The sequence below is a fragment of the Poecilia reticulata genome, linkage group LG4 (genome assembly GCF_000633615.1).
Source record: "Poecilia reticulata strain Guanapo linkage group LG4, Guppy_female_1.0+MT, whole genome shotgun sequence".
NCBI lineage: Eukaryota > Metazoa > Chordata > Actinopteri > Cyprinodontiformes > Poeciliidae > Poecilia > Poecilia reticulata.
The window spans coordinates 24,083,818-24,099,493 of record NC_024334.1 but is presented as its reverse complement, the minus strand read 5'-3'; the positions used below and the strand labels follow the sequence as shown (position 1 = coordinate 24,099,493).

The following is a 15,676-nucleotide window of genomic DNA, read 5'->3' as shown; positions in this document are numbered from 1 at the left end:
TTTGCTGCTACTGTGCCAATGAAGAAGAAATAACCTAACATAACAGGAAAACTGTTTATCCACCATCATCGGTGGCCCATGTTTACTAGCCTGCGCTTCAGGCTCTGCTGTGGAGGAGGAGCTAGTGCTTAGCAGAGAGCAGGGGAGGGTGTTAGCAGTGTGTGGACAAATATGATTGATAATTTAATTAATAAAATATTTAATGTAAAAAATCATCACAAAAAACTTCTCATGCCCCTCTAAAACACACAAAACAATTAAGTAAATTGTGACTTTTTGGTAGCAAGATACATATTTTATTAACTTTATATTTTTATTCCCAATTTTAACAATTTATTAAGGTAACAAATTGACTCGGGTCATAAAATGACTAATGACACTATCATTTTTATTTAATTTTTTCTAATAAACATTTTAATTCCATATTTTTTCAAGAAGAAGTTCAACTGAGTAAAGTAACATATTAAAGCAGAAATTACATCATTTATTCAATGCACTTTTGGTCCTCTATGTGCAACAGGGTTGTGTGAAATAATTAGAAGTTTGATTAGATTTAGATTTTTTTGTTGTTATAGATTTTACTGATTACATTTTTAATTCCTGGCATTCAGTTAATTAGCTGTTTTCATTCCCAGTTTTGACTAATTAAAACATTAATGATTTCACTCAGTATTTATAATAGAATTGTGCTCCATACAAAATTAGCTGATTGAGTTTATTTGAATCAACGTTTCTGTTTTAAAAAAAACAACAACTAATGATTAATTTATCTTTAAAAAATACATATACATTGACAGTAAAGACAGCTGGATTTCACTAAATAGTTTTTAAAAAAGTGTGATGGAAAAAATAAAACCCCTCTATTTATTCTTCTTCTGCATTTGAGTTGACAGCGTCACCAAAACCACAACAGTCAAGCTGATCAGCTGGTATTTGCAAACAACTTTTGACAGTTTTTGACTGTCTGGTTAGCGCCCATCAACGTGACAGTCCAATTCATACTCTTGTTAATAATTTGTAAGATATGAACTCACTTCCCATTACTTCCTATTTCTGTTTATTTTAGCAGTATTTTAACTTAAATCTATAGAAATTCACAGAAAGGTAAGACTATAGTAATATATATTTTTATTTAACATAAATTTTTCTGTCTCAGCACTCTTTCATAAGACTATAATGCCATGGTGCATACTGAGAATTTTCCAATTACATGTGTGTCATGTTGAGTCAAGTGATTTGATGTGGGCGTCCGCCCACTGTTTATAGAAACGTATGTCGGAAAGAAGCGATTTGAAAGCCTTCAGCCTTGACTCAAACATTCCCATTATTTTGATGTCAAGATGTGCTCGCTATTATTTCTCAGATTTATGACAGCTTTTTCCACCTACTTGGTTTCAACCATGCCGTCTCCCTAATGTGTAATTATTCACATTTAAAAGAAATTCTCCAAACAATCTCAAGCAGCAAACTGAGTAAAAGGTTTCACTGAAAAACACAATGAGCTTAAAAAGATTAAGACAACTTAGTTTTCGATCTTTATTGAATCTCATCCTTTCAACTCATTGATCTCTGCTTCTTCCAGAGTCCAGAGTGAGAATCAGTTCTTCCAGCGCCCTCCAGTGGCGGCCTGTGGTTGCGCTTTAACGCAGAGAGCAGGTTTTGCTCCAATGTGGTCCAGAGAATGTTGTTTCTGTTTGGAGGTCAGTGACTGGGCAAAAAACACTGTAGTCTTTCAGTCAGTCTATCTGGGCAAATAAATATTTACATATCTTATCATATATATATATATATATATATATATATATATGCTCAAGAAATGATAGGTTTTGTGATCTTATCAGACATACAACCATAAAAATATATTTATCTTACCAATCTTCCCCCATAATAATTAGTTGTTTCTTTTTACTCTAACGAAAGTATGTGATGAGCCCCAAAATCAAAACATTAAATGTTAAATCACATGTAATCTGCACTCTCAAATAGAATCAGTTGGTCAATGAATTTACGACTGAGAAGGAAGTTCAACTGAGTAAAAATGGTCAGAAATGCATAGACAGGAAAAACAAGAGTAGGAAGAAACAGATTGGAAAATACAGTACAGTTACGTACAGTTTCAAGCGATCTGGTCCGAGTCATTAAAAAACAAAAGAACGCACAGACAGAAACTGTTCCAGAAAGTGAGGTAAGACCCATGGTCTCTTAACTCATTATCTATCAAATGACTCCCACAGTTACAGCAAAGGGGCTCTGCCTTTGCAGGTAAAACCTTTCGCAGATGGTAAAATACACCTTTTAAGACAACTCCCTCTGTGTGAATGTCCCCTCTTCTCTCCCTACGCTGTGGTAAACCCACAGTTGAAGAGCAAATATGTGTCTAACGCCTGTCAGAGCTCATCCTTCTCCATCTGCTTGAAAGCCTCCAAGTCTTCCCGCCAATCAGCCAGCAGCTCGTCCACTGACTGGCTGCTGGAGTCCGTGTCACCTCGAGGCTCTTCCGTCGTCTCGGAGTCTCTCTCCTCTTTGGGCCGAGCCGTTTCCGCCTGTGGATCTAGGGCTTTTTCCTCCTCTTCTTTTATGACTTCCGCCGCAGGGCTCACCTCCTCCTGAGCAGGAGTAACTTCCTCAGGGGCCGATTCATCCAACTCCTCCGTGCTCATTTGCGACTGGCTATCGGGTTCAAATGAAGTGGGAGTCGTTGCCTCAGTTTGACAGTCCTCCTCCTCTTCTTGCACATCCGCACCTAGGCAGGAAGCACGGGTGTGAGATGAGGCGTTTTGCATAAAAATGAGTACAAGTCACACATACTTTTTATTTTTTCTGCCAGAAATCCACACATGCTTCCATTCCAGGTCAAAAATAGAACAGTTTTTATAAAGAGGCTGTCAAACTCGAACAGCATGGTGCTGATCGTGAGTCATGTTTCCTGCAGGATATAGCCTTCCTCACATAGCTGCGCAGCCAAACTGAGAGCCAACTGATAAATGGAAAAAAAAACAACAGCACTGTGATTTTTTTTTTAACTAAAGCTGGCAGCAGTGTTTGTCCTGATTCTAAAAATACAGCTGATTGTAACTGAGCAGTTTTCACTTTTAAAGAAATAACTACATCGCAGACGGATACATGCAGGAATCACTAATGCTGGTTTCCAAATCCCACACCGATTTCATTTCACATTTTTATTACACTCAAATATCCAGGCAACCCATTTGTTGAGGAAGGGAGGAAGAACAGACAGATGGATGGATGCATAGGTAAAAGAAATGGATGGATGCTCCTGTTTTCAGATTATGATCACAACTGATCTGGGTTTGTTCAGCCAGTTTCATATTAATCATAAACACCTGAAACTGAGATGTTAGTTTACATGGATATGTGGATGCAAATGTTCCAGTTTAACTTGAAGAGAAGAGGAATAGACAAAGTGGGAAAAGAAGAGATCACTTACTGCCCTCAATCAGGCTCCCAGGAAGAGGTTTATCTTTGAATATGGCTGCTGCTCATCAACAGGAGTGAAGGCAGCAAGTAAGGAACAGAAAGCAGGTAGAAGGGTAAAAAAAGGTAAGGTTACAAGGCAGAGAAAAAAAATAATCAGAAAAAGACTTGGATATGAGGTGACGAATCTGCTCCATCATGTCTCATTATAACCGCAGGGGGTTGGGTGCCTTTGAATAATTCCTTAAATCATTTACATCCCCCCCCCGTGTTTTGTTATACACAGCTAAGCACATAATGAGGCTCGGCTGATGGGGAGAGTGGAGCACAGTGACGTGATCAGACTTGTAATGAATGATATGTGAAGTTTGGCGCTCAAGGAAAGGAACAACGTCGCACCTCTGTCTCTGGCTTTGTCGCTCAGCAACACCTCCACCTCTCTGTACTCCTTCAGCGCCTCCAGCAGGATGTTCCCCTCCTTATGAAACAGGAAGAGGAGGGGCAGCGTGATGTCGTCCGTGCTGCGGCCGTCTCCGGCCATCTGGAACAGAGGAGCCGTGTCGCTGCTGCTGCCCTCGTTGTCATCTGAAAGCAAAAACACAAGTTAGTGAGGCACAGCTTTACCAAACTACCGTATTTTCCGCACTATAAGGCGCACCGCATTATAAGGCGCATATAATAGACGCTTCAGTTTGGGTTACCAATTTGTTCCGTACTCTATTATTACACATCCACATTTGTAAAGAAGTGGTACCCGAGTACTTTATATAGTAGGCTGCCCCAGTCTTTGTTTCACTCACGGTGTTGCGATATTGTGCCCAACTGCTTTCTGGGTAACAGACCAACCGACACACTGCCGCCGCCGCAGTCTCTGTCTCTCTTCCCCTGCCCCTCCACCCCTGACTTTAAATTTATTATCAAACTTTATTAACAAACCAGCGTTCTGACAACTATCCCAGCATGCACCGCGCACTTCTTCTTCTACGGGGGAAAATGAAGTCGGCGGCCGTTTACCGTAGTTGAACCTGTTGTGGCTCAATATTGGTCCATATATAAGGTGCACCGGATTATAAGGCGCACTGTCGGCTTTTGAGGAAATTGAAGGTTTTTAGGTGCGCCTTATAGTGCGGAAAATACGGTATATGCTTTTTTTAAATTATTATTTTACTGCACTTATTATAGCACTCTTTTATTAAAAAGGAAATATTGAAAATGTCATAAATATAGAAGGAAGTTTAATAAAGCCCTGTTGCTCCTACAAAGCTCCGTTTAAACGATAAGCCATCATGTTGGGTGCAGCGGCCTACCAGACTGGATGTCTTCAAAGCTAATCCAGTTATTGCTCACTAATCTAGTCACAGAGTAGTCAGCATCTGTCTCGGGCAGCTTGCTGTCTGCACTGACCGATGACTATGCCTCCGATGGCGCCGGCCTTCTGGATGTTCCGGGCCTTCTCCGCAAACATGCACTGACCGCGCTGCAGCAAGGCGATGTGGCCCTGGACGTACTCAGCATTGGTGATCTCGCTGCAGCCGCTGTACGGCTCGGCCACAGTGACGAAGCCCCGTACCTGCACGAAACACGAAAAGAGCTAAGATGCAATGTTGAATAACAGTACAAATCCATCTTTAAGTGTTGCATATTTTGCACAAGCAAAACCACAAACTTTATGTTATGTATGAGAATTTTATGATACAGAGTAATAATTGAAGTGTGGTGTGCATTATATTGTCGCAGCATTGCATTTTCTTGTACTTGTATCATTTTCCTTTCACTTTAAAGTTAATGCACTAATTTGTGCTGGTCCTTATCTTAAAGTAAAACATATCTATCTCTATCCATCCCTCCTTCTCTTTCTCTTTCTATATATAAATACATATAAAAGTAATTGATTATTTTATAGACTATTCTGACAATTAAATGATTTATTACATTTAAAAAATTGCCACATTCTGCAAAAATAATTAAGCCTTTTTATTCAATGATAGAAATATTTTACATACAGTTAAGTAGTTACTCATGTTTTAAATAAAAAAATATATGAATTGGTTGATGCTTAGTTACTTATGGTAAACTACATTGACTTTTGTGTGTAAGATTTGTGTTTCATCAAACTACTCATTTTTGGCTCAATTACTGCTCAGAATATGTTTTTTTTTCCAACTAATGGAAAATAACACAAAAATAAACTAAAAACAGAGAAACGTTTATTTACACCTTTGGCAGACAGAAAAACTTACCCCTGTGGAACTTTTGGAGAGGTCGGTGCCAAACTGCGCCGGTCCCGCAGTCAGCACCACTCTACCAAAGAACGGATGGGAGACGATCTGGATGGCTCTGGGAGGCAGCTGCTCCTTCTGCTGCTGGCTCGACAGCTCCATCATCTCCTGCATGAAACGCACGCCGTCCTCTGCTGCCACTGCGCTCACAGCCTAGGCGTAGGTGCGCACAGAGTGGGAGAGGAGACAGCCGTCGTTAAAGGACTCAGCCGGGAAGACACCGAAAATAACACAGGTGTGATACAATTCTATCTGCCAGGAATAAACGGATAAACTGTATGCTAGTTTTAATGAGAATCAGCCATCTGCTGCGTGGTCCTGCTGCGGTGTTAACCTGTGTAGCATGCTGGACCAGCTGCACCCTGCCATCTTTCAGGTGGATGAGACTGACTCCCATCCGTCGAAGCAGCTCCAGATGTTCAGGGTTGTTTGCCATAAAGTCCTGAGCCCTCAGGGGAGGACGGCCCATTCCAGGTTCCCTAAAAGGGGAGTAAAGGGTAATTAATAAAATGCATATTTACTTGTACATTACGAAGCCTGACACAATAACAAGTACTGCCGGATAATAAATTGTCCCAGAAATTGTTGCAATAAACGACTGCATTGTCATTTTGAGACCATTTTCAACTAATAATAATAATAATAATAATAATAATAATAATAATAATAATAATAATAATAATGGCTTATTAATGCAAGCATATCCACTTAAATATAAGAACAAAACTTTAATTTCTAAAGAACATTTTACACTGGAACTAGAAGATCTTTTAAATGTCCAAAAACAAACAAAACAACCAAAGCGACAATAATTAAAGTCTTTGTAACCAAAGTTTTACTTCAAAAAATAATCATTCAGGTTAGGTGGGAAAAACAGGAAAAGGTGGCAGATAGTGCAAACTAACCACATCGTACTGGATGCTCAGTATTAGCAGTGTGTCTGAAAATGCTGGCTTTTCCACAACACTAAAGTCGGACATCTCTTAAATGACTGCTGTCCAATTTTCATTTTTAATTTATCATGCGATTAATTTATTTATTGCTTATTGTGACAGGCTTCTTATGAGAAACATTAATACAATTATAACCGGAGCAGAAAACGAGCGATGCAGCTGACACAGTTACCCGATATGCGAAGGGCCAGGAGCCGGTTCAACCTGTGCATCTGCATACCTGTACGGGGCAGGACGGGGACAGCTCTTGTCGACGGCACTTCGAATCGGTTCTCTCAGGCTGCGAGGAAAGGCGGGGTCGGGAAACAGGAGCCGGGTGTTGGGACACGTCCAGTCAAAGTTGGAGTCGTCCAGCTCCTCGTCGGACTGAAACGTCCACAAAGGTTTTTGCCGTTACCGGAAGCGCCACAACGCTTCCGTCAAGTTTTTTTTTTTTTTACATATTCTTTAGGTTACCGTTTTGTTTGAGGGAATGGACGAGGCGTTAGGGGCTGTAGAGAGAGACAGAGGCAGTAAGTGAGCCTCGGTTGTGAAGACGTAATCCTCTACATCAAAGGGAATGTCTTCTGCCTCAGCAAACAGCAGGAAGAGGTATTTAAACATCTCGGCAAGGAAAAACGAGTCCATTCTGAAAAGAAACAAACGGGGTGTGAAGCATAAAGCAGGATTTAGTTCCTTTAGCTACAATTTGTTTGCAGCATAACAACCACAATTGGATAACACAAATATCCCTTGATAAGTATTGTCATATATACAATAGATATCTAAATATTGCAACCACTTCTATTCAGTTTATTTTCATTGCAAAAAAAAAAAAAAAAACGTGAATCTGTTTGAACTTACCGGTCTTCGTGGCTCCCAGTGCGGACATCCTTCATAGCAGCAAAACCGCAAGGAACCCGAGCAAACCGGTTGAGGTTGTCCAGGATGGTGCGTCCTGCCTCCAGGTAGTAAGGGTCTCCTGTGGCCTGGTGGAAATGGGAGGAAGCAGGTTGGAAAAAGACAATATGTCAGCTGTGGAAGCTGCTACAGTCGAGCACAGTCTTAGGAAAAAATGATTTCTTTGCTGCTTGAGGTGGAGTAAATCACAAAAGTGATGCATGGTAATGGATATTTCTGCAAGGGCAGCGAAAACACAGCGTTAAGGCAGTCGTTTGGTAAGTCACCTTATAAAGGAAGTAGGTGCTCTCTGCGAATTCAGGCCTCAGGGGATGCTGAGCCCAGTGCACCCTGAAGTCAGTAGTGAAGGCCTGAGGACGGACAGAGGAGGGCGCAGCGGTCAGCACGTTAAAGAGAATGAGACCAGCAGATGAAACTCCAACATGCACTCATAAAGTTGGATGGTCACGTTTCGATAGACCTGCAGTTCAGTCGTATTCTTTGCATTTTAAGATGACGAATTAAACAGATTTCTGTTAGATATTGAAAGCTTGGGATTTTGCTTCATAACCTAACCTTGTTTTAAACTTCCCCACATGGTTATCTCTGATCTGCAGTGATGGGAATAACAGCGTTAAACTGTATGAGTTTCCTGTTTGTAATTCCATCTGTTTAGTATCCATTTATTGAATCATATACACAACTTCATGATAAACATGTGAATTTATATCCTAACATTTCATTAAGAGGAGTTTATTTACATCAATTTGGCATACAGAATATGCTCAGAGAAACATGGCAGTCGCAGCATCATACTGTGAGAACAACGAATCGTTTCTGTTCCCTTCACAATTTTGTACTTAAATCCTAAAAGAAATACACAGAGGTTTATGGGTTTTATACGATGAAATGTGACTGAAGGTCAGTGTGCGCAAGACACTGTTTCTCGCCTGCTCGCATATCCAGCGGATGATCAGCGGAGGTTTATTTTAGAGTTGGGTTTCTGGCTTTCTAAATGGGCTCATGCAATAAGAGCTGCTTTTATCACCTGCGCAGGCCACAAGTGATAATTTGATTCTTTCATTTGTGGCAGAATTCGAAACCAGCACACAGCATCTGACAGAGTGAAGCAGATTACCTCTGGGAGGAAGTTGTGTTTTTTGGTAACTTGGTACAACATCTCGTGAGTCTCGATTGCAGGACGGATATCTCCCTTCAACACCTGAAACACACGCAACGTATATTCATTTCGACGAAACGCCAAAAAGACCCAACAGGCGACCTGATCCATTCGGCAGAACAGGTTCTAGTCGGACCTGAAGTCCAGGGAAGAAGGCCAGCAGAGAGTCCATCCAGGTGCGAGCAGGAAGCAGGGGTTTGTGGATGTGGACGTCCAGCAGCAGAGGAGGCTGGCTGATATACTTCATAATGGATGCATAGTGCTACATGGGAGGTGTGAAGGAGAAATGGAATATAGAAGAGAAGACTTTTAGATGCATGGAGTATGAAGATGAACATTCACAAACTAAAGAGCTTAACGCCCTTAAAATCGTGACGTTAAGCCTTCCTAGCTTCATTAAATATTTCATGCTAAGTAAGAACCAATCAATGAGAAATGTATTATTCACTAAGAGCTTAATGCTGGAAAACCAATATGGTTTGATTGGGCGTGACAAAAGTCTGTCTACAGGTTTACTTTAAGTCAAATTTTCCAATCGCGTTACTGAAAAATAATACAGAAGAGGGAAAACTCTCACATCAGACCACTGAAGCTCCTCTAACAGTGGATAAATGGATGTATGTGTGCGAAACCTTCGCATCACTCATTATACAAAACAGATCGATAGATTATGTCTGGGACCTTAAAAGCATGGCGAGGAAAATTATTTAGGACCTGAGAGAGAAGCTTAAAAGCATAGCATTGCGTCAGCATGTGTGGGATGATCTTATGACAAATGCTCTGAAGACAGAGAAAGAATCGATTTACTCAACGATGTGTGTGTGTGTGTGTGTGTGTGTGTGTGTGTGTGTGTGTGTGTGTGTGTGTGTGTGTGCGTGCGTGCGTGCGTGTGCCCTCACGATATTAAAACGCTGCAGAAACCGGTCGTCTCCCAGGAGGATGTAGGCCTTTAGCAGGTATTCATAGTACGAGTCTATTCCGGCTCCGACTCCGCTGTCTGCAAGCGGCAAGAGAAAGGCAGCTTTCAACGGGATTTTCAATGCAAGGTACAAAAACGTTTGTGCTCATCCGACCTTTAACTTTCTCAAGGCAACTCAAATCTTTAATCTGCTTTTTAATTTACCAGAAAGCTAAACCTTTCCTCTATGACCAGTCTGCAACTCGGTCCCATCCCCACACTCTGCATCATCTCACCTCTTCTGACCCACTCTCCTGAGTGGATGTTGATGGTGGTTCCCACCAGGTTGCTGTTTCTCTGCCTCTTCTCCCACAGAAAGTCCAGCGCCCTCCGAGCATGGTCCTGTCAGCGCGTGAAGAATAAGTTACTATAAATCCAAAATCTACAGTAGCTCTCTGCTGTGAATGAATTACTGACTGACTCTGTGCTTGCTCAGCAGTTTACTGCCGCACCAAGAAAATTAATCAGTCTACGGCTGAAACGACAAAACAGTCTTCCTTGCAAAAGTATGTGTACCTTGAACATGGATGCAACTAACAATTATTTAAGTAATATATTATTCTGTCGATTATTCCGACGATTAATCAGATTAAAAAATTGGCACATTCAGCAGATATTTCTTTTTGACTATCATACAATAGTAGAAATACAATAAAAGATGCAAATACATGAATAATTCAATTCCTTTTTTTTTAATAAGAAAAGGAACATTTTATTGAAAAGAAAATGCAATACTCCTTCACTGTATGCTTGATAATTTGGAGCAGAAAAAAATCATCTGCAGATGAAAGATTACTTCTTACATTGTACAGTTTTGTTTTATTTACTACTCTGACTATGTTGTTCATTCAGTAAATGCCCTTTTTTACTCTGCATATTCCAGTATAATAGACCACTAAATTAGTTGACGAATATTTCAATAATTGATTCATCATCGGATTAATAGTTTCAGTTCTAGTTACAATCACAAACTTTAAAAGTATTTTGTTTAGATTTGATGTAACCAACCATCACAATGTAGTACATAACTGTTAAGTAAATAAATAACTGATGCAAGGTTTTCATTTTTTTATGACTAAAGACAGAACAGTGGAACTTCTCAGTTCAAACATTTGTATTCAACCCCCTTCTTCTGATACTCCTAAATTAAATCCACAGCAGCTATGTCATGTGCTCTGCTTGCAACAAGTCATGTTGGTCCAAGCCAACAGACATTTTGGTGGTGGTTCAAAAAAGACAGAAGATAAGGTACTGCTTGACTGTTATTAGTAACACCTGCAGTATTTGTTTTTCCAACTGCACTACCTCAAGTCAAATATTTGCTGGGAAAAATACATCTGCATTTAAGCAAACAACTGCACCCAAGGCAGTCAGGAGCTTCAAGAGTTTTTTTTATTATTATTTCAGGTGCTTGTCAGATATCTTGGTAGGTTGTCAGGTAAAATAGGGTAGGCAAGAATAAGCTTGGCTTCAGCCTATTCCTTTTTTGGTAAATTATGGGTTTGTTTATTGTTGTTTGTTTATTTGCTTTTTTGGGGGGGGGGGAGTTGTTTGTTTGTGTCATGTGTTTAATGTGGACAATTTACCAAAATAAAGTAATGATTGATTGATTGATTGATTGATTGATTGATTGATTGATTGATTGATTGATTGATTGATTGATTGATTGATTGATTGATCACTTTCATTAAATTGTTTCATACAAGTTACTGGTTTTTTTGCTTGTTTTTTTTTTTTTGCTTTACTCTGAATTATGTAAGCTCCAATATTTTGTTCATTCTTTGACAGTTTTGCAAGTAAAACCTAAAACTTCAGAACATGTATCTTATGCAACCAAATCTAGAACTTACGTTAATAAGTATTGCTACATAATAAAGGTCATTTTGTTCAGCAGCTGCCAATTTTCAGATTTCAGATTTACGAAGGTATATTTCCTAATTATTGGGTGTGATTAGTGTGAAAATAAGTAAAATCTGGCTAAAACTGTATTAAGTTTCAACAGATAGCTTATTTCCGTCTTATTTCATAATCTCCTGCGAACGTGATATCGTAGAAGCTGCGTTGCATAAAGGGTGCAGTTGTTCAGTGCTGCCTGTGCAAATATCTATTCCGCAGGTCATAAACTTGTGTATCCATTACCATAAAAAAAAACCATTACATAAGGTAGTTTAGTGTGTTTTATTAATTAGACCAGTTTCTTACTCAAATTAGTGTTTACTTATAAGTGGGTTTGTGGGGATTTTATGGGTTGGATATCATGCATGACATTTTCATGAATATTAATTTGTACCTCAAACACAGGGTCCCCAGTGAAGCGGCTTAAGGCAGCAAACTCCAGGATCATGGTGCCAGCGCATGCCGTGCAGGTGTCCGTTTCCGTTCCGGTTCTCGTCTCTGGACCCCTGACGCCATGTTTCAAGTTTATCTTGTAATCAGAAAAAAAAAAAATAATAATAATAATCAAACAAAGATTTTCAAGACTCCACACAGAAGCAAGTCAAGCGTGAAAATGTGTTTAGAGATACAACAGCTGTAGCCGGTGAAGCAAAGTGGAAAATGCAAATAAGTTTTGAACTGAGACAGATCTCCATGCAAATGGAGTAGTTGGTAATTGGAATGAATTACCAACTACTTCCAATACAGATTATCATTTCTGCTTTATGGAGCTACTATCACGCTGTAATGAAAATTGCAAAAATTCTCCCCACATGAAATTGAGTGGCAGTGACTCTCACCCTGGGATAAGGCAGGCCGCTGCTGGTGTTAAAGGCTGGCAGTAGTCGCAGTCCCAAGTCTTTGGCCATATGCAGGAGCTCGTCTTGGTACCACTGCATGTTCTGTCCTCCGTCCTTCAGCATCACGGCCATAGAATGACCACCGAGAAGACCCCTGTGGGACCACAGTTTAAAAAAAAAAATCAGTGCAATAGAAGCTGCTGCCTCTTCTGTTTTGTATTTGACATCCACTGTTTTAAGCACTCAGTACTGCAATAATTTAAAATAAATAATGCAAGATAACTTTTTTTTTTTATGCATAGGCAGACCAATCGAATCTCACCCAAGGACTCGAATGTTGGTTTCAAAGACCGACACCACAATGTCATTGTCTAGCCGCACATCAGACAGGACTCTCCTCACGGCGGCTTCAAACTCCGTCGTCTTGTTCAGAAGCTGCAGAAATAACCCAAAAATCACCCTTAGTTACAGACCTTAAGATAGTATAAAGTTCAGTTTTAAAATTTCAGAGAAACTATGAGGATGTTAATTCTGTTGAATTTGTAGTTTATGATTACTTTGATTGATTTTGTTGCATGTAAAATTCCACGATTATTAAGAAGTGGTTTATTTTGAATATTATTTCCTTTTAACTAGACTTTTAGGATTGTATAAAACAAATTCATACTTGGTTTTATCCACTTCTTATATTTACTTGATTTTATAATCAATATTTGGGGATTTTATTTTTTTTTTGGTATAGAATTACTGCTCAATTACTCCATTCTTATAATACTAATTTTGTTGAAATGTCACAGTAGCTATTCTTATGCAAAAAATCCTGCAATAGTCAAACAGTTTTCCAGTTAATTTGCTCAATTTTTATCATGTAAGGTTACCAAATATTAACAACATAAGAAACAATACTCACCACCAAAGTATCCAAGGTGTCTATTAGCGTCAAAGAAAACCTGGGAGATAAACCAACAAAGTTAATGAGCGCTTTTGTTGTAATAGCAAATAAAGTTTAGACTTTATTTTATTACTGAGTTTTACAGTATGTATTGCAATGACAATTAAAAAAGTTATTTGAAATTCATCACCTTGTTGCCATATATCTAAAAATAAAATCAACTCTTTTTTTATTCAAAATGACGCTTCACTACAATAGTCACGTCTAGTAGAGCAACTGAACTGCCAACTATTTTAATTGACTTATTTATTTTTATGTAGGTCTTTTTTTAACGAAGCAAACAAGTAACCAGCATTCCCGTCAAGCTGTTAGTTTCAGGGTTTTGCGAGCTTCAACACTTAAGTATTTATCATTATTATATCACAACATTAGTTTTGCATTTCACTCCCACATTACTGTTAAATAATTTTTCTGCCTGTACTTTTCCAAATAAGTTGCAGCGCTTTTCTTACTCAGTTAAACTATGCCATTGATGTGTTATAAAAAATTTTTAAAAAAAGCCAAGTGTATAAAGATTCAATCCAAATTTGAAGCTTGCTCTCTGACATCTGTGAGCAATCAAGCTAGACCCTGTGGGATCATATCGGCATCACTGTTTCCATTAAAACAAATTAGGCCGAGGGGCAGCAAGGCAGAACGCTACCTACTTCCCAAGCGCATCATCCACATCTCCTCGACTGGGTTCAAGGCCACGTACTCTCCCTCTGCAAGTCAGAGGCATCAGCTCGTCTGCTGGGTATGCATGGTCCTAGAATAAACACAAACATTCCTTGAACTCCATGCCAAGAACTTCATACTTCACTGTTTTTGAAAGTAGGACCAAAACTTACCATGTAATTCTGATATGCATGGTCAAACATCTCTACCACTTGGTTCCTTTGGTAAAACCACAAAAATTAGCGAAATTCTGTAGGATTAAACAGGTTTTATTTTTTAATCATACAACAATCAGTGTTCCTGTAACTTACCTAAACTTTTGTTTCTCTTCCCGCGACATAGCCTCCCCATAAGACCATAATGTCCCGAAGAGCATCAACAGGCTCAAAACAGGCGGCATGTTGTGATGTGTTGACATGATAGCAGCAATGTGCACTCAGCTGCAGTTTTATGTTAGATATTTAGTCATTACCACTGCTCTAATCCAAATGGACACCATGGCACCCTTCAAGCACATTTAAGTCCAATCATGTCTTCGTGAATTTGCGCTACCGACAACTAAGTGCAATCAGAAAGTTGGGAGGAATGTTGTTTCTATAAAGTAATAAAGAAGAGAGGCGGAGCAATGCAAGCAGTTTCAGGTCCTGTTTACCTTTCCAAGCTGTCACCTGAACCCATGCGACAAGAGACCGACTTTCATACACCGCATTCAAGCAAACCCACTCAGTTAAATGAAGCCAAATATGACACTGACAACCACGGTTCAGTATACAAAGAAATATTCTAATCTCTTAGTAATTTAGGCCAACGATAAAAACAGAAATGCTTACAGTCTTGTTTTAAGCTTCACTTATACCAAATAAGATTAACCAAATAATTCAAAAACCATACCAAATGACACAAAGGAGTCCTATTAGTACAAGTTCCCATTGTCAGTGAGTTAGCGTTTAAAGAAACTAGTTAATTATTTCCTCCGCTTGACAGTATTTCGTCTTTCGTCAGCAGCCGAGCACTTGTCAGAGCTTAATTAGCTAGCTATGCTAATAAAGAACCGTAGTAATGGCAACAGCTTTACCTGGAATACTAAACATATTGAAAATAAGCGTCCACATTGTTAAACTGTGAAGTTGGCCTGTGTCGTTTGGAATATAAAGTGAGCAAATGCACCGAGTACAAGGATTCCGCTCAGAAACTAGCCGTCTTCCTAACCGGATACTACTCCGAAAGAAACGTCAACAACATCCGTTTTGTTATTTTTACCCCAGAGCTTAGTTTTCAGGTGCAATTTTACTTTAGCCACATTCACAATCCCCATCATAATTTCAAAATCAACTCATAAGTTTTTAAGACGCAAAGTTTTGTGTTGTTTAGTTTATATATTTGGATTTACATGTAGGCAAACCGCTTAAGCGAATGCTACGCCTGAAAGTCTGTACTCAGGGTTTACTATTAGAATTTTTCGTCACCTTCCGTCGTGTTCCCTTTCAGTTCGACTCGGAAACAAATGTTTCCCACCATACCAGCTCCTTCCAGTCCCTTAAGTCTCCACCAGTATACACTTTTATATTTCTCTCTCTCTCTCTCACACACACACACACACACACACACACACACACACACACACACACACACACACACACACACACAC

The 15,676-nt window shown here is 39.4% G+C and overlaps 1 protein-coding gene across 2 annotated transcripts; it reads right to left on the bottom strand.

Moving 5' to 3' along the window:
• Positions 1 to 1,512: 1,512 nt before the first annotated feature.
• Positions 1,513 to 15,262, bottom strand: edem3 (ER degradation enhancer, mannosidase alpha-like 3). Of its 2 annotated transcripts, XM_008407094.2 has the most exons (21): positions 14,340 to 15,262; positions 14,202 to 14,247; positions 14,019 to 14,119; positions 13,330 to 13,369; positions 12,742 to 12,854; positions 12,420 to 12,573; positions 11,975 to 12,109; positions 9,921 to 10,026; positions 9,626 to 9,723; positions 8,863 to 8,988; positions 8,685 to 8,768; positions 7,834 to 7,917; positions 7,511 to 7,635; positions 7,124 to 7,295; positions 6,888 to 7,033; positions 6,049 to 6,193; positions 5,676 to 5,867; positions 4,840 to 5,005; positions 3,835 to 4,020; positions 3,449 to 3,496; positions 1,513 to 2,743 (listed from the first exon to the last, which is right to left on the bottom strand). In XM_008407094.2, the coding sequence occupies exons 1-21, from the start codon at positions 14,444 to 14,446 to the stop codon at positions 2,388 to 2,390; spliced, it is 2,730 nt and encodes a 909-aa protein (XP_008405316.1). In that variant the 5' UTR covers positions 14,447 to 15,262; the 3' UTR covers positions 1,513 to 2,387. The 2 variants fall into 2 exon arrangements, with proteins under 2 accessions (XP_008405316.1, XP_008405317.1); XM_008407095.2 differs by lacking the exon at positions 3,449 to 3,496.
• Positions 15,263 to 15,676: the final 414 nt, after the last annotated feature.

Excerpts from the sequence above, each read along its gene's own strand:
- edem3 (XM_008407094.2), bottom strand. The coding sequence starts at position 14,446 with ATGTCAACACATCACAACATGCCGCCTGTTTTGAGCCTGTTGATGCTC. Across the intron at positions 7,636-7,833 it reads GCACCTACTTCCTTTATAAG|GCCACAGGAGACCCTTACTA; the intron begins GTGACTTACCAA and ends CATTTCCACCAG. Across the intron at positions 5,868-6,048 it reads TGGTCCAGCATGCTACACAG|GCTGTGAGCGCAGTGGCAGC; the intron begins GTTAACACCGCA and ends ACCTACGCCTAG.